This window comes from Melitaea cinxia, chromosome 22 (assembly GCF_905220565.1).
Source record: "Melitaea cinxia chromosome 22, ilMelCinx1.1, whole genome shotgun sequence".
Classification (NCBI taxonomy): Eukaryota; Metazoa; Arthropoda; class Insecta; order Lepidoptera; family Nymphalidae; genus Melitaea; species Melitaea cinxia.
Window position 1 is genome coordinate 11,180,128 of NC_059415.1, and position 17,395 is coordinate 11,197,522.

Below are 17,395 nucleotides of genomic sequence, written 5' to 3' on the forward strand. Positions count from 1 at the left end.
TTGACCTGGCCTTTTTTCAAGACGTCCCCGATTTGGTCTTGAAATGTCCGCCTAGGTCTACCCCTTCCAACACTTCCACTCACACTCGCCTTATACACTTTTTTCGTCAGTCGTTCTTCATTCATTCTCTCGACATGACCAAACCATCTCAGCATACCTTTCTCAATTTTTGTCACTACATCTTCTTTCAGACCACACCGTTTCTTTATCTCACTATTTCTCATCCTGTCACTCAGTTTAACTCCTATCATACTTCTTAACGCTCTCATCTCAACTGCATTTATTCTGCTTTCATGTCTCTTCTGCCATACCCAACTTTCACTTCCGTACATGAGTGTCGGAAGCAACACCCCCTCATGCACAGCCAGACGAGCCTTTTTAGACACCTTCCGACTGCTCATAAAGGAGTTCAAAGCTCCGTTCACCATGTTTCCTGCATTCACTCTTCTTTCAATATCACTCTCACACTTTCCATCTCTTGTAAACTTCGACAAATGACCATAAGAATGCGGAAAACCTCACCCGGATCGGTATCAAGCAAGACAAAAGAGGATAAACTAGCTGATTGTGCACCAGCAATGGTAATATTATTTAATGAGGTCCCAACCCGTTTATTTATAGACTCAGCTAAGTTTTTACCAATATTAATGAAGTAGGTATTAATGTAATTGACTGAAGTTTGGGGTAATGCAGTTATGTTTAACAATTCTATATTCGAAGCTTTATTAGCTTTGTATTGAACAATGTCATTTACGGTAGACCATAACTTTTTTGGGTTTTTAATATTTTCTTCAATTTTACTTTTATTATAATTTCGTTTGAGTTTTCTGATTAGGTTAGTGCAAAAGTTACGATAACGAATATAAGTAATTTTTAAGATTACATTATACGGATTGGATCTCAGCTTATTATGCATACAGTTTCTAAGCTTAATGCAACGTACAGCCCCCTGCGTTATCCATGGCTTAAGTATTCTAAATTTTTTTTTATATAACAATATATATCCACGGGCTCATAATGCCCGTGCTTTTATTATTCCAATATTACTTTGTTAGTTTCGATAACTTGGTACTTACACATGCAACTTAGAGGACTAATTAAACTAGACTTAGTATCTCTAATCCTACGTGAGTCCACCGACCAAAAATTTAAAGTTATACTAAATTTACTTCTATATATATTAATTACTATATATTATATATTTTTTGTATTCCTACTGTCAGTTTTATTATCTAAGTTTATATTTACACTTATATACTAGTTAAGCTATGGAACGATGTACCCGCTAGAGCGAAATTTTTCGATATGATGATTTTTTTTTTGATATGATATTCAAAAAAAAAATGTTTAGAATTCCTAATGTGAGGGTAACACAAAAATAAAATCGTACATATTAAAAATAGCATGGTGTCGTCTCCTGTCAAAGATTTTCATTGTAATATGAAACTTTGAGTAGTTACGGGTCTCTGTAAAGAACTCACTATAGACGGCGCCACGGTTCGCTTAAACCGAAAATAAAAATCATCATATCGAAAATTTCGCTCTAGCGGGTACATCGTTTCATAGCTTAATTGGCTAGAGCGCCGACACGGTCAGTCGGAGACGCGGGTTCGAATCCCGCTGGAGCGGTCAATTTTTGATATGATATTCAAAAAAAAAAAAAAAATTTTAACCAAAGTATTTAAATGGCTAGATGATAATCTTATGACGTTAAATATAACAAAAACAAAATATATTTGCTTTGCTCCTAATAATGCTTCTCAGCCAGGAGCGGACTTCCGCGTTAGAATTCACAGTTGTTCAAATGTCGATACAATGCTAATAGATTGCAACTGCCCGGATATTGAGAAAGTGATGTCTATGAAATATTTAGGTATAATAGTGAATCAGAGATTAAGTTGGCAGCCCCACATTGAAGCAACTGTGAGCAGGATTAGGAAGCTTGTTTGGATGTTTAGAGCATTGAGGGATGTAATGGCGGTTGAACTATTAAATAAGATTTACATTGCCATGGCCCAATCAGTTTTGGGCTGTATCACGGTCTGGGGAGGCGCCAATAAGTCCAGCTTCCTAAATATCGAACGAGCCCAGAGGTCAATTTTTAAGGTGATGTACTGTAAACCACTCAGATTTCCTACTGATACTCTGTTCAAGATTAGTGGCTTGTTGTCAATAAGAAAGCTTTACATACTAAACATTACACTAAAATGTCACAAAAATCTGCCTTATGACCATCGCAAGGTATTAAAACGTAGGAAAGACTTAGTTGCACCGTCATATTCTTATCGAACGGTCTTTGCCAAACGTCAGTACGATAGCCAATCCGCTTACGTATACAATTCTATTAATCATAAACTAAAAATTTATCCAATGACATTACGAAAGTGTAAACAAGCTATAACGGAGTGGTTAAGGGATCTAACATATGAGGATGTTGAAAAATTGTTAGTTAGAATAGCATAAAAAAGTAAAGTAAATAACTAGATGAGTATATGTATACGTATGTATGTACACACACACACACACTCACACGCACGCACACACACACACACACACAAGCACGCACGCACTCACAAACACATTCTTGATCACATTCACTCACTTATAAAGCGCAGTTTAATTACTAACAAAATTCTGTTTTTTTTTTTTTTATAAAATCGTGTCATATTGTTGCCGTTTGTATGAAATCTTAGTTAAAGACTTGGGAAGTTGCGAGTCATTCCCACAACAAGTATCTACGATAACTTATTGGGAAGACTCAGTGTAACTTATATTGTAAACAGATTTCATGAATAAAGATATTATTATTATTATATTATTATTATTACTATTTTACTGAGTTGACCGATTTTGATGATTCTTTTTTTTTTTTAATCGAAAGGTGGTGCTTGTCATGTGGTCCAATTTAAATTTCATTGAGATTTGACTCGTACTTTTTGAGTTATATCTAATATGGCGTATTTACTTGACTGTTTTTGGAGTTTACTTTTTAGGAATCAATTTTCATATAAGGCCCCGGTTTCAGACTCGTAAGCCTTTTTAGACAGTCGATTTGGAGGAGTAAACTCTAGTCGTGCGTCGGAGCTGACACACACTTTTTTTGTTCATACATTGAGCTAGGTCGTAACACTTGAAACTTTGCATCTTACTTGCTATCACGACTATAATAACGACTAATGCTGTTTTTAACCGAGTTCAAAAAAGAAGGAGGTTACCTACTAAATTCGACCGTATTTATGTTTTTTTTTTTATGTATGTTCGGGAATAACTTGGTTCCAATAATAAAATAAGCATACAGATATAAAATATAGATATAACCGATCGAATGAATTTAAATGTTGTTTGCCAGTCCGTAATGGAGTATCAATTTCAAAAATCCTTTTATTTATGAGAAGGGCTGCGCCTAGTAAAAAGACATTTAATGCTATATAATTGATCAAAAGTAATAATTAAATAGAAATACATTATTTATATATTCGTAACTATTTACTAACTCTCTTATATTATAATGTTTAATCTGCAAAATTTATTTTAATCCTTGTTTCATATGAGAGACATTTTTTATTAAAATTAATTGTAATAACGAAACGCATTCACTAACGTCAAACTCAAAAACTTTTCAAAACGCCATTCAGAAAGCAATGTGACAGTACGATAATAAAAACATACTTTTGTTCCTTGTTCTTTAAATAAAACTTTAATTACAATGGAATCTTACGATGAAACGTATAAAGCTATATGTCGTGTATGTCTAAATTTCGGAAACAGTAAAAGTATGGTGTCCTTAATTGATGATAAAGTTAGAAATGGCATAAGTTATTATGGCATAGCTGTGCAACATTTTGCAAACATTTCGATTGATAAACACGACAATTTACCTTCAGTTATGTGTATTAAGTGCTTATCTCTTTTGAAACAAGCGATTCGATTTAAATTGATGTGTGAATCTAGCGATAAAAGTCTAAAAGAAATGGTAAAAATTATTGGAGACGATGTAGAAAAAATACGAGGAAATGTTATTGAATATGCAATGTTTAAGTTTTATTTCCCTCAAGAATTAAAAACTACGCATAAACACGTAAAAACTAATCGCGAAAAGCAAAATTTAATAAATTCAGTCAAAGAAAGTAATGTTATGTCAGAACAAGTTAACGATGATGTTGACTCTGGGGATTGTTTTAATAATATACAAACTGATACAGAAAAGGAGTCAAAAAACGATGATGATTTATTAAATAAAATGGAGAAATTAATAGGAAAAACGTCTTTTAATAGCTCAATTCAAGTAACTAAAATGTTCAAGAGAAAACATTTACAATTAAAAAGGAAACTTATGATGAGACAAAAAATGTTAAAAATCAAAAAAGCTAATGAAGAGAGGAAAAATAAAAAATTTGTTTGTAATATTTGCAATAAAGTTCTCGCAAACCAAAGTACTTATGAACATCATTTGCAAAGGCACAATGGATGCAGGTATTAATTTTTATAATACAACTATCATTACAGCCAATACAGTCCACTGCTGGACAGAGCCCTCCACAAGTTAACGCCAAAAATAACATGAACTCATGTGTGTTGCCCATAGTCACCACGCTGGGCAGGCGGGTTGGTGACCGCAGTACTGGCTTTGTCGCACCGAAGACGCTGTTGCGGCTGTCTTCGGCCTGTGTATTTCAAAATAATACAACTATGTTGGCAAACAAATATACGGTCCAACTGATGCTAACAGATACTGTAGTCTAATAGACCCCTACAGTAACTAAAGCATCGCAAGCGTGTTTCCCATCCTTTCCCGGGATTGTGGTGATAAAATGTAGTCCATTGCCCATATGTTATTTTGGATCTATAGGAATCTATGTGCCATGTTTCGTATCTTTCTACTAGTTTTGTGTGAAAAATTATCAAACATTCATAATTTGTTGACTTTCAAAAACTTTTGCATATCTATACAAATAAATAAAATTGGAGTGTTTGTTTGTAATATTAAAATAACTGCTTTTTCCTAAATGCATTTGGATGAATCGCTTTAGCCTGTAATATCCCACTACTGGGCATAAACCTCTTTCCCTATGTAGGAGAAGGATCAGAGCTTAATCCACCATGCTGCTCCAATGTGGGTTGGCGGATATATTCCCTACTATGAGTAACGATTGCTATCAGATGTACATGATAACAACCGGGACCGAGAGCTTAACGTGCTTTCCTAGGCAAAGCTAAATGCGTTGAAAATAATAAAATCCCTGTCTTGCTTTACATGATAAAAACCGTATACCAAAATAACATTTTTTGTCTCTGTCTGTTTTTTTATCTGTCTGTCAGTCAGTTTGTTTCGGCTAATCTCTGAAAGTGATGGACTGATTTTGACGGGACTTTCACTGGCAGATAGCTGAGTTAATAAGGAGTAACTTAGGCTACTTTTATCGTAGAATTTTTTTTTTTTATAACCCTCTTAACTGAACAATAACTTTTTTGTTAATTTCAATGCGGATAAAGTCGCGGGCACTGCTTGTGTAATATAAATATCATCCTACCATTTTAACATTAAATTAATGTTGACAACCATTCCATTTTAGTGCATGTGCTGTGTACCTATACAGCACATGCACTAAAATGGAATGGTCTAAACTCTGGAGATTTTGGGTACAATTCCCACTCGGATAGGATATTTGTGTTTGTACAAATGTTCATTTCCATTCTAGTATAGTTGCCTAGCCCATTGGCGCAGTTCGTTGTGGCCCTACTTTCTGTTCCAGGGGCTACGGGTTCGATTCCCGCCTGAGTTTGGGTGTAATATTTGTATTTATACTTGTATTATTTCAACGTATATATATCAGAAACAAAAAAAGTAACTATAACAGTCGGCTGTTACCTATAACACAGGCATTAAGTTGCTTACCATAGGAACAGATGACCGTGTGTTTATGTTATAAGATGTTTTTTTTTATTTATTTATTAATTTTTTTATTCTGAGTGTTTATCCATCTAGGTGTTCCCACCATGTCTTTTAAAAGGTGTTCAAGCATTTTATATGTAATGCTCAGAGCGGAATACATAATAAAATTATAATTCTAACTTCCTTATCACATTGCCTGAACATTGTAAATATTGCCATGTGGATTATTTTATTATTTATTTTATACTAAACCTCCATATATTTGGTCGGAGTCTGTTTTTGCATTGTACTCTTTCATTTCAGTTCTATCAGTTTTGCCTCTTGTACTTTCATGTCTCATAATAATTTCTCACTTTCTCTCATTACTCAGGGTGGGTTCCCAAACTATTTGCTTTCTAAGCTACTCTATCTTTCTTATACTTATGTCTTTATTTAACAGGGTAAAGAAAACAAAACTCTTACTGGTTTATATTCTGCTTTTTAACAATATGTGGGCTTAACTATTTCTTTATTAACACAGAGTAAAGAAAACAATTTTTTTTTGGTTTATCTTCTGTATTTTAATGCCCCAGCGAAGCACCGAGAACGCCGTTTATTAATAAATAAATTAAATTAATTAATATGAATACTAATAGTATGGATATAGTATATAAACTGGACATTACTAATATGGATACTATGGACTGGATATAGGGGGCACCCTCGACAACACTTGGTGGCCAATATGTGGGCTTAACTATTTCGTTATTCTTTTACCTATTCTAGTTTCATTGAGATATTTCACTATCTCATGAAGAACTACTTTTATACAATTGTTGTGCGTTACTTAATTATGTTTATAGTCATTCCTTAACCTAATTAATACTTAGCTCTATTTAACACTATGTTTGATCATAAGCTAATTTACAAATTCCTTATCCTATACTTAAATAAATCTATGCTACCTAACTATATATACATAGTTATTCTTCATTATATATTATAGTTGGAGCATATTTGCTTGCCATTTTGTGATTACAATTTATCAGTGTTTTGCTACTATTTTTCGGACAGGAAACGGTTTTAAAATTACTGCCTAAATTGATTTCTTGTACCATTCCATACATCCCTATTGCAAGATTCGGAGGACGCATATTGTATTGTGTTGTATTGTATTATTGTGGGCTCGGTTTTCCGCATTTTGATACAAAGCTGGTCCATTATGCGTGAAAAGAGGGCTGACTAATTCAGCCAGCCCAGCTCCTTCCAGTAGCTTAGAAGCCTCCTGGGCGTTCACAGGCTTCTCAGAGCGTCCTTATTTCCTTAAGGATGGTAGCCCGGTGTGCAGCTATTCCCTCGCATTCCAGGATTACGTGGGCAGCTGTTTCTTCAGCAGCCAGACATCCCCTGTAAAGAGGGTTTGATGACATTCGTATATAAGACTAGACTTGGTCGAATTGCCCCCTAGTGCTTGTGCTTCTTTTTCTTCTTTTTCTTCACCTTTACCTTCTCCTTCACCTTCTTCTCCTTCTCCTTCTCCTTCTCCTTCTCCTTCTCCTTCTCCTTCTCCTTCTCCTTCTCCTTCTCCTTCTCCTTCTCCTTCATCACATTCTCCTTCTCCTTCATCACATTCTCCTTCTCCTTCATCACATTCTCATTCTCCTTCTCCTTCATCACATTCTCCTTCTCCTTCATCACATTCTCCTTCTCCTTCTTCTTCTCCTTCATCACATTCTCCTTCTCTTTCTCCTTCTTCATCACCTCCTCCTCCTTCTTCTTCTCCTTCCCCTTCCCCCCTCCCTTCCCCCCTTCCCCTTCCCATTCCCCTCCTCTTCCTCCTTCTCCCCCTTCTCCTTCTTCTTCTCCTCCTCCTCCTTCTCCTTCTTCTTCTTCTTCTTCTTCTTCTTCTTCTTCTTCTTCTTCTTCTTCTTTCTTCTAAGCCCGTAAAGTGCATTTGATTACAAATTTAATCAGAAAGGAGATGGATACGATTCCATACATTTAGTAAAGACTGTTTGAAAAATTCATTACAAATATTAATATACACTTACAATTTCGTAACTTTATTAAATAACGTTATACATATTTACAATTCACAACCTACGAACTAAATATTTACAGATAGTTTTGGTATAAATCATGTCCGCGTGGAATCGTGCCAAGAATGCTGACAGCATTTCCCCGTTGAATCGCTATGCCGATTCTCTGGGCAAAAAATGCACCAGCCCTCTTGTAACTAGTGGAGGCAATAAGGCGAGGAGTTATCTCATTTAAAAACTTTTTAGCACTGCAAACAGCACAAAGATGTAATTTGGAATTAGTGACGAATATTTGTGCCGTTTTGTCGTTTCAGCTTTTTCCGCTGCGCTTTCCGTTTCCCTGACATAAGATGGAGCAAGTGTGTCAACGCAGGTTGTGTCCCAGAAAAGCGCCCGTCCCCTTTCCCAGGGAACCAACGTCAATCCATCAGGTCTCTTGCCATCATTGCGACTAATTCCAGTAGGCTCGATAAGAGCAGGAACGTCGATGGTGGCAAGAGACTGAAACGTAACTGTTTTTGAGACGTTTCGTAATAATTTGAAATTGCATGCTACTATACTAAAGTAAGCGCGAAATGAATGCTCCCAATATATTCTATCATATTATTAAATTATCATATTAAAGGGCCTCTTATTTTGTGACGACTATAATTGTTAGTAAGGTAAACGTCAGCGAAGTTGAAACAGCTCAGGTCGGCTAGTGCGGCTATAAAAAAACAGAAAACTTCGCTACTTTGTAAATCTATCACTTATTACACTTGAGAAAGAAATGCAAAAACTGTATTAAAGAACCTCCTTTGTACAGTTAATGAAAAACAGCATATCATTTAAAACCAAGCAGCTCACAATATTCCAAAATAAAATAAACGAAAATATATTACCTGTTTCAGATACATCTGCGAACATTGCGGTAAAGGATTTCCCGTGAAAAACGAACTTTCTATTCACCAAGTAACCCGTCACGGTACGGGACCTTACCTACAATGCTCGCACTGTCCATTCAAAGCGCCTAGAAGATTCGATTTGATCGAACACGAACGACTACACACTGGAGAGAGACCATACACGTGCGAAAAATGCGGTCTTACGTTCAGGAGACGTGGTATTTGGAAAAAACATCTTATTTACCACATGGAGAAAAAGGTTCAATGTCCTCAGTGTCCGAGGAAATTTTTCCAGAGGAGTGAAATGTTGGCACACGCTAATAATATACATGATAGGGTCTATGTGTATGTGTGTGACAAGTGCGGTGCGACTTACGCTAAATCTACAACTGTTCGACGTCATCTGACTGAACGGCACGGTATACCAAGGGAGCAGCAGGGGAAAATTATAAGGGTCAATAAAGGTAGTGCTCAAGAACAATAAAATATATATCAAAATATTGAGACAATTGATGTTAGAAATCTACGTAAACTCAATTTCTAATAATTTATGTTTAGAAGAATATCCAATCATTAATGTCTTCATATTTTGTTTGTACTACGCTAACGTTACTTGGTGAAGTGAAAATTTTATCCAATTTTTTTTTAATAATTTGAACTGTACTAATTATCGATAATTTCCTCTTGAACATTTTTTTTTCAATGACGTAACTCAAGAAGTGAGTGTAACTTTCGTTTGTAATTTTAAATAAAACATTTCTAAAAATATATGTGACCTTTTTTAATTTATATTTTAGACCTTCAAATTAATTGAATTATTACATGTGATAGTGTTTGCTAAAACATCCATTATTATCATTGTTCGATTATTATTATTTTTCATTGAAACTAGTTACCGAAATGAATGAGATAGTTGGTATAAAATTTTAGTGCGCCTTTTTCGATTCTTATCTTATGATCTTTCTTTACTAGAGCAGTATCAGTCTAGCAGTTTATATATTATTTTCAAAAGAGTAACTGCGGAGTTTCTTGCCGTTTCTTCTCTGCAGTTGCCTGTTTTTCTCTTCTTTCTTCTTTACTTTTAAAAAATATAAATCACTTTAAAATTTTAATTTGTAAAATAAACGTACGAATCGTTATTCGTAAGTGCTTTTGAAGTCTATTCGCATAAAGTTGTTTTTGATTTTGATTTTAATTTTGAGTATTACAATTTACGTAGGCAATTTTACGTATCAATATAGGTAATCGAACAATTACTGGTGTAAAACGATCATTGCTTTTAAATTGCGTTTGGATATCATAATTTTTATCACCCAGTGGGGCTTATCGAAGAAGTAAATAAATGTGAGTTCAATGCAATTGACGCAAAGAGGGTAGATTTCAACAGCGAAATAAAGTCTATTAAATTTTGAGCAATAAAAACTTTCTATTAAATACCGTATTTCAAAAAATTCAACGTATTAAAACTTCTCAATACTTCGAGTACGGCATACGCCGAGTTCTCGAATGTAATCAATAATCAATTTAAAGTTTCGAAGAATTACACCGGAACAGTTATGAGTAATGGCCACTTACAACTACTAACTGCTAGCACACGTCCTCGCCGTGCTAGAACTCGACCGCATTAAACAGATGGGAATAAAATTGTTTTTTTTTTTACGCTTTATTGTACACAACAATCAACACAATAACATATGACAAATAAAAAAAAAACAGTGTACAAAGGCAGTCTTATCGCTAGAGGCGATCTCTTTTTTTTCTTCTTGATTTTCATTGTTTTTAAAATTTTAAATTTATTTTTTAGTAATACTAAGTACTTTTAATCATCTAAGTTTTTTTTTAAAAGTTTCTGATTTTTAAAAAAAAGTAGATAGAGTATTGCAGCACGAAAAATAAAATGAGTAGGGCATCGTTTCCAAGGCGATTTTATTCCTTTGAGCAATCTCTGTCAGATAACCTCTTTTGAAAGCAATCAAATTACGATAGTTGGGCTGTGTGAATAGTTTTTTTTTTATTAATTGTAAATTAAAAGGAACTGGTACTTCGCTTATATGTAGTTTCTACTTTAGTATTATTAATTTCTTCTGCTATTGTTAAGTAATAATGGAAATTGTCATTTTCTTGGGCTCGCTCATATAAGCAAAACGGGTAGGTATATATTTTTTTGGCTTTTAATCGAAATCTATTTCGAGAGAGAGAGAATAAACTTTTAGTATACACTTAAGACTTTGGAGACCGCGTCTTGGCAAACGCAGTGTTGGACGTCCTCCGGCCCGTTGGACCGACGATCTACGTAAGATTGCCGGTGTAGGCTGGATGAGGATTGCGGAAGACCGGGATGTCTGGCGCGAACTTGGGGAGACCATGTCCAGCAGTGGACTGCAATAGGCTGAGTAGACTGACTGACTGATACCACTTAAGTACAAAAGAATTACAATAAAAACACACAAATAAGTTGATCTTTAAAGACGAAACATTTTCGACTGACTAAATTTTTTTATGTTGATATTCATAGGTAATACATGAACATAATTCTGATAAACCTGTATAGATGTTAACTTAACATAATGAATTATTCATTCACTATCCATTACCTTCGATCGAGACTAATTTCGACACTCCTAAGTCCCTAAATAACGTTCGCTGAAATCTAAAATTTTATCTTCGCCAAAAGCTACATACCTAGAAAGCTTATTCACTTTCATACAGTTTGTATTTTGTTTTCTTAGTCACTATTTTATTGGTTTCTAATTATTTTCTCGTGTATTATGTTTGAAGTAAAATATGTAATATAGTACATAATTAAACTTAATTCGATTTTTTTCAGTACAGTTTCATGGTAACGTAAAAAAAAGTTTTTTTTTTTGTTTTTTTTTACATATGGTTATGGCTAAAAACTTACTTTTCTTTTTCAAAATTATTGGCTAAGATTTTTTGTTATGTTTTTTATTAAGTATGATACATATTCAACTAGCTAATGTTAATTACAGCTTAAAACTTAGACTAGCAATGAATAGGTCATAACAGACTGAAACAAACAAAAAACGTTGAACCACGATCGAAAATTTCTATGCAATAAGGCTGCTGTCTCTGAGATAAGATCAGGGATTATAAGTATATGTTTTCGCAAGACAACAAAAATAGCTGACATAGCCCGTAAAATCAGTAAGTTGAAGAGGAAGTGGGTTGGTTATCTGTTTTTCAGGACTGATGGCCGCTGGAGCAAACCTTTCCTGGAGTGTAGATCGCGTGTTGGCAAACCCAATGTGACCTTCATCCCCATCCTCCGGCCCGATGGACCATCGAGTGCAAAGTCATCGGTGGAGGCTCGATGAGGGTTATAGATAACACAGACATATGGCTCGAACATGAGGGCATATAACGGGATTGTCGATATTATATAGTTTCATAGTAAATCTTTCTAATATGATTAGCATATTTGCTGTGTGGTTACGGCAGTAACAATATAGCCACCCCCTCTTTTCCCGTGGGTCTCGTAAGAGGCGACTAAAGGATAAGACAGTTCCATTACCACCTTGGAACTTAAAAAGCCGACCAATGGCGGGATAACCATCCAACTGCTGGCTTTGAAATACACAGACCGAAGACGGGCAGCAGCGTTTTCGGTGCGACAAAGCCAGCCCTGGGGTCACCAACCCGCCTGCCCAGCGTGGTGACTATGGGCAAAACACATGAGTTCACGCCATTTTTGGTGAGAATTTATGGAGGCCTATGTCCAGTAGTGGACGGTATTGGGCTGATGTGATGATGATGATAATGTGATGCATTTCGTGTACAAAAATCAACTAAGAGCCCGTCTATGTATTCTGATTTAGTAATAAAAACCGGTATAATAATAATTAGCATTTGGAAGTTTATAACACAGACAGCGTAGGTGACTTTCAAAGTTATTTAAATCCAAAAACATTTTGTCTCCACTCAAACTAGTTACCATAAATGAACACTTTGTTTAATTGTTTTCTTGGTTAAGAGTCGTCGACGTCGAAATACGTTGAATATTAATGTTATTCCCACATAAACCATCTACTTAAGTTTTCGGCGTAATGAATTTTATAACTATACTTTTGTAATTGACAAGTCGTCCTGCCCAGTTTCACTTGCGTAAATTTAAGACTTATTGACAATGTACCTAGTACCTAGTATTGCAACACAATAAATATAGATGTTTTTTTAGATGTTGTATATATCTACGAGTGGGAGATAAAATTTAGATATATTTAACATAGATATCAAACACATACTATAACTGGTATACAAACTCCTAACCTTATTGCTTTTATTGTGAGACAAAAAAAAATCTTCAGCTCAATCAATCAACTTTTCAATAAAGCAAAGTATTAACTGCATTTTGATACAGATATATTTTTTCAGACTTAGATAAAGTTGTATTTTTAATTTTAAAATACATTACTTATCTCAGACCGCTTTCTTAATTCTATGAACAACAGTAGCAAAACAAAGACAAGCTTATGACCTAGGTATATTCCGTTTATCTAGTTAGTAGTAGTAGCTTGGAATCCGTGATATTTGAGTCCACAAGTGGATGAACATTTCCTGGCGACCATTTCGACATTGACAGATCAATATTGTCGTCTGCGTTACAACTATCAAGAAATTATCCTACGAGATATATCAAAAATCATATTGAATCAAGACAAAGGCAACTAAATCGCTATGATTTTTACACCTATGCGGAAACTCCTAGTATGTCGACGTATAATTTAAACAAACAGCATTTCTATTTGCAAATTAACAAAAATAAAAGGATACTGGAGGTACATAGCTTGATTTTAGCTTGTGTCTAAATGACGTCACTCAAATGTTAAATATGTGGTGATGGTTTGAAATCGGTACTTCATTATTTAAATAATGACTGTGTCTTTTCTCATGTCTTTAAAGAAACAATACCATTATTTGTACGCTTCTTGTTTGTTAATTACGGCAGCGTATACATACGCAAGTTTATTGTCAACAAATGGACTCACATCTTGCACACAGTCCGCCATATTTGTATCACAATGACGTAATTTAGCAATAAAATATTTTATCAAGAGCATCAGAGAAGCATTATATCTTTTTAATCGACTTCCAAAAAAGGAGGAGGATCTCAATTCGACTGTATTTTTTTAAAAGTATGTTACTTCAGAACTTTTGACTGGGTGGACCAATTTCGACAATTTTTTTTTAAATCGAAAGCTGATGTTTATCATGTGGTCACATTTAAATGTCATCGAGATCTGATAGCTATTAACGCGTATTTACTTGACTATTTTTTCGTCGACCTACGTTTTAATATTTGTCGATGTAATTGAATTCGTTTTTTTTTTTCGTTTGCGAGCAAATAAAATTATAATTTCATTATTCTAGGTCCGCGGTTACTAGTAAAAAATCCAAATACTAAAAATGTTACATAAAAAGATTGAAAAATCGCAGATATTCGAATCCATACGTAAAATAATCGAACTTTTCATGACAAAAGAACAGTGAATTACTTCCACAACACAATACACTAAAAAGCAACGGTTAATTCTCATTTAAAATAGTAAAGTAGGTGAAATTACTTTATACCTTATCTATATTATAATAAAGTACATTTTAGTTTAAGAGGTGCCCATATCGTTCTGTTTACTGGCCATGCCTGAGCACAAATGAGAGAAAATGGCGTATTTAGAGACGTGCCGCGGCTTGTACGGCCATCATTTCCTGGCACTGTTTAAATAGAACAGTTTAACCTGATATCGGATTTTGCTTATTGATATTGAGTGATAAATGGCTTTATTGTTATATTTCCATGACAAGGTTATAAATTCTCATTGTTGTATTTTCGTGAAACTCTTTTCTATTGATATTGACTTTGGCTTGTACTTAAAAAAAAAAGGTTTTATATTGGACGTCTATTAACACTAGTTGTATTCATATTTGTAAAAATACATTAACTAAACATATTTTCCATTCATATAGCTTCTAGAATTTGGTATTTATTATATTATACTCCCAACGTTATAAATTCCGAAAATTGTTTTTTTTTTTGGAAACATTAATATTTTTAAAACTTGTAACCAATCTTATGTTTCCAAAACAAAACACCATGTAAATAACTACAATGTTAAACAAGACATACACACTTCGCACAAAAGAACTTCCAACCAAACTCTTAAATTAAGTCAAAAATATGCTACTTCTAAAGTTTAGTAAACGTTTTGGTTAGTTAAGTTCTTAAGGCTTACGGGAAACCCTGTAACAAATTATGGATATTAGCTACTAAGCTTTCCAATTACCTGCCTCACTGCTCTCCTGCTTCCGCCGTCTCGTGAATCGATGTGCTTTAACACTGTAAATGTCTCTAAATAAGAATTATATTCCGTGTTTTACTGATTTAAGCTTTTCATTTAAAATTTAACACGGTGCTGGCATAACATTATGTAGCACTATTTTATACGAGTTGACCAAAACTTTATTGTGACAGACTTCAAAAGGAGGAGGTTCTCAATTCGATCTTTTTCGAAGTTAGCTGTAAGTTCTAATCTGGTGCTTGTTATGTGATCTCGTTTAAATTTGAGGGAGATAGAGAAGTTTTTGAATTATCCCTAACAAGTGTATTTGAAGTTGATCTTTTTTGAGTAAGGGTTAAAATTATATAATATATTAATTTTAACCCTACCAGTTTTCATTATAGCAGTATGGTAAATAAATTGCTTTATGTTCATCTTTCTCTAAAAATATAAGTAAATTAAAATTAGTAGGGTACAGCAGGACAGCAGAAAATAAGCAGGAATCCTGCTCAAAATCTGGAACAGCCCGATTGGGGATATACCTTGGATTTACAGAAGATCACGGCTAAAAACAGATGCTTTCGAATAGTGTTGTATTCCTGTGGTGATTAAGGTGAGCAAAATTTCTAGAGGAATTTGGGGGTAAGGTCAGCAATGCGCTTACGATGCCTCTGGTGTTGCGGGCGTCTATAAGCTACGGTAATCGCTTACCATTAGGTGAGCCGTATACTTATTTACCGACCTAATTGTACAGAAAAAAAATTTACGCGTTTTACTTCATCCACTATAATATCTATATTATTTAAATATTATACAAACTATATGATCTAAAACAATCCCCTATTATCAGGATATAACACTAAAATGTAATGCTTTCAAGAAGTGTTGTGTTCTTGTGGTGAGTAAGGTAGTCAGAACTTTTATATATGATATACTTTGTTGATGCTCGTATTATGTGTCTATAGGCTATGGTAACTACGTATTATCCCATAGAGTATTCGCTTGTTTTGCCACCCTAGTGGTGGAAAAACATTTTATTTATTTATTAAATTCATACTAAGTACATAAATCTATTTTATAGGTATATATAATAGATATATATATTATATAGATATATTACACAATTGTGTACTTCAATTAAAGGTTCGTACGACATTGTTACATAGCTATTGTAATCAGACAATATGCTTGTTTGTGTAATCAATTGATTCAAATGCTATTCATAATTAATTTTTGGATAGTTTTTGAGTTTAAATTGATACATAATCCATTCAGATTGCAATAACCTTTGTTAGAGTATTAATAATAATTTTATAATCTATTGTGATGTCTTCTAATTTCTATAACAATTATTTGTACACTTCCTAACCGCTTTTCTATACGCTGTCCTATACCCAAAGGTTGTCTGGAAGAAATCGCTCTTTTAGCGATAAGACCGCCTTTGTACATCTTCCTCTAATTATACTACTTTTGTTTGTATCTTTTAATGGTGTGCAATAAAGAATATTATTATTATTATTATTATTATTATTATTATTATTAGAGTAGACTAGTTATAATTTTATAAAAATTATATTTTACATAAAGACATAGTTTATTATCAACTTCTATATAAACTTAGTTCCTTAGCAGTAACCTGTATTTAAACTAACGTCCAGATAGAGAAGCATTTCTAAATATAACTAGTTTTTAATATCTTTGTTTATAGACGACACGTCTAATAATTTTTGTCGAAATATTCTGAAATGTACTAACACGTGAGATTTTGTTTTACGTGTTGACGTACCATGACAGACAGAAAATTAAATATCACGTACATTTCACCAGATTTATATCACATTAATTCTTGTGTTCAAGAGTGACAACCGTAAACATAGCCTAAAGTGGAGAGTAAAGGACAAAATATATGTTACCTTAAATGATTATTTAAAGGTTTAAGTAAATATTATACCTATTTTAACTTCTGTAGTTTAATATTATATTTTATATGTAATAAAATTATATCATGAATCTTGATACTTATTTGCTACTAATCCAATTTCAATTTTTATTTCATATATACATATAGAGTTTATTGGTATTGGGTTATTGGAAATTGTATCTATTTATGAACTTTTATTTATAAGATTATCTTATATATCATTTATTATATTGTTTAGATTGTAGGTTTCAATTTGTTTTTTAAGTTTTTTGTTTTGCTTTTTTGATGACCCTATTCTGTATAGTTTTTAAATCTTCTCTACTCCAAAGTTGTCTGGGAGAAATCGCTTACCCAGCGATAAGCCGCTTTTATTTGCATATTATTTT

General features: G+C 33.7%; 1 protein-coding gene across 1 annotated transcript; it reads left to right on the plus strand.

Annotated features, from left to right (window-relative positions):
• Nucleotides 1–3,633: 3,633 nt before the first annotated feature.
• Nucleotides 3,634–9,563, plus strand: LOC123664577 (zinc finger protein 2-like). Its single transcript, XM_045599102.1, has 2 exons — nt 3,634–4,473; nt 8,802–9,563. The coding sequence occupies exons 1-2, from the start codon at nt 3,707–3,709 to the stop codon at nt 9,277–9,279; spliced, it is 1,245 nt and encodes a 414-aa protein (XP_045455058.1). The 5' UTR covers nt 3,634–3,706; the 3' UTR covers nt 9,280–9,563.
• Nucleotides 9,564–17,395: the final 7,832 nt, after the last annotated feature.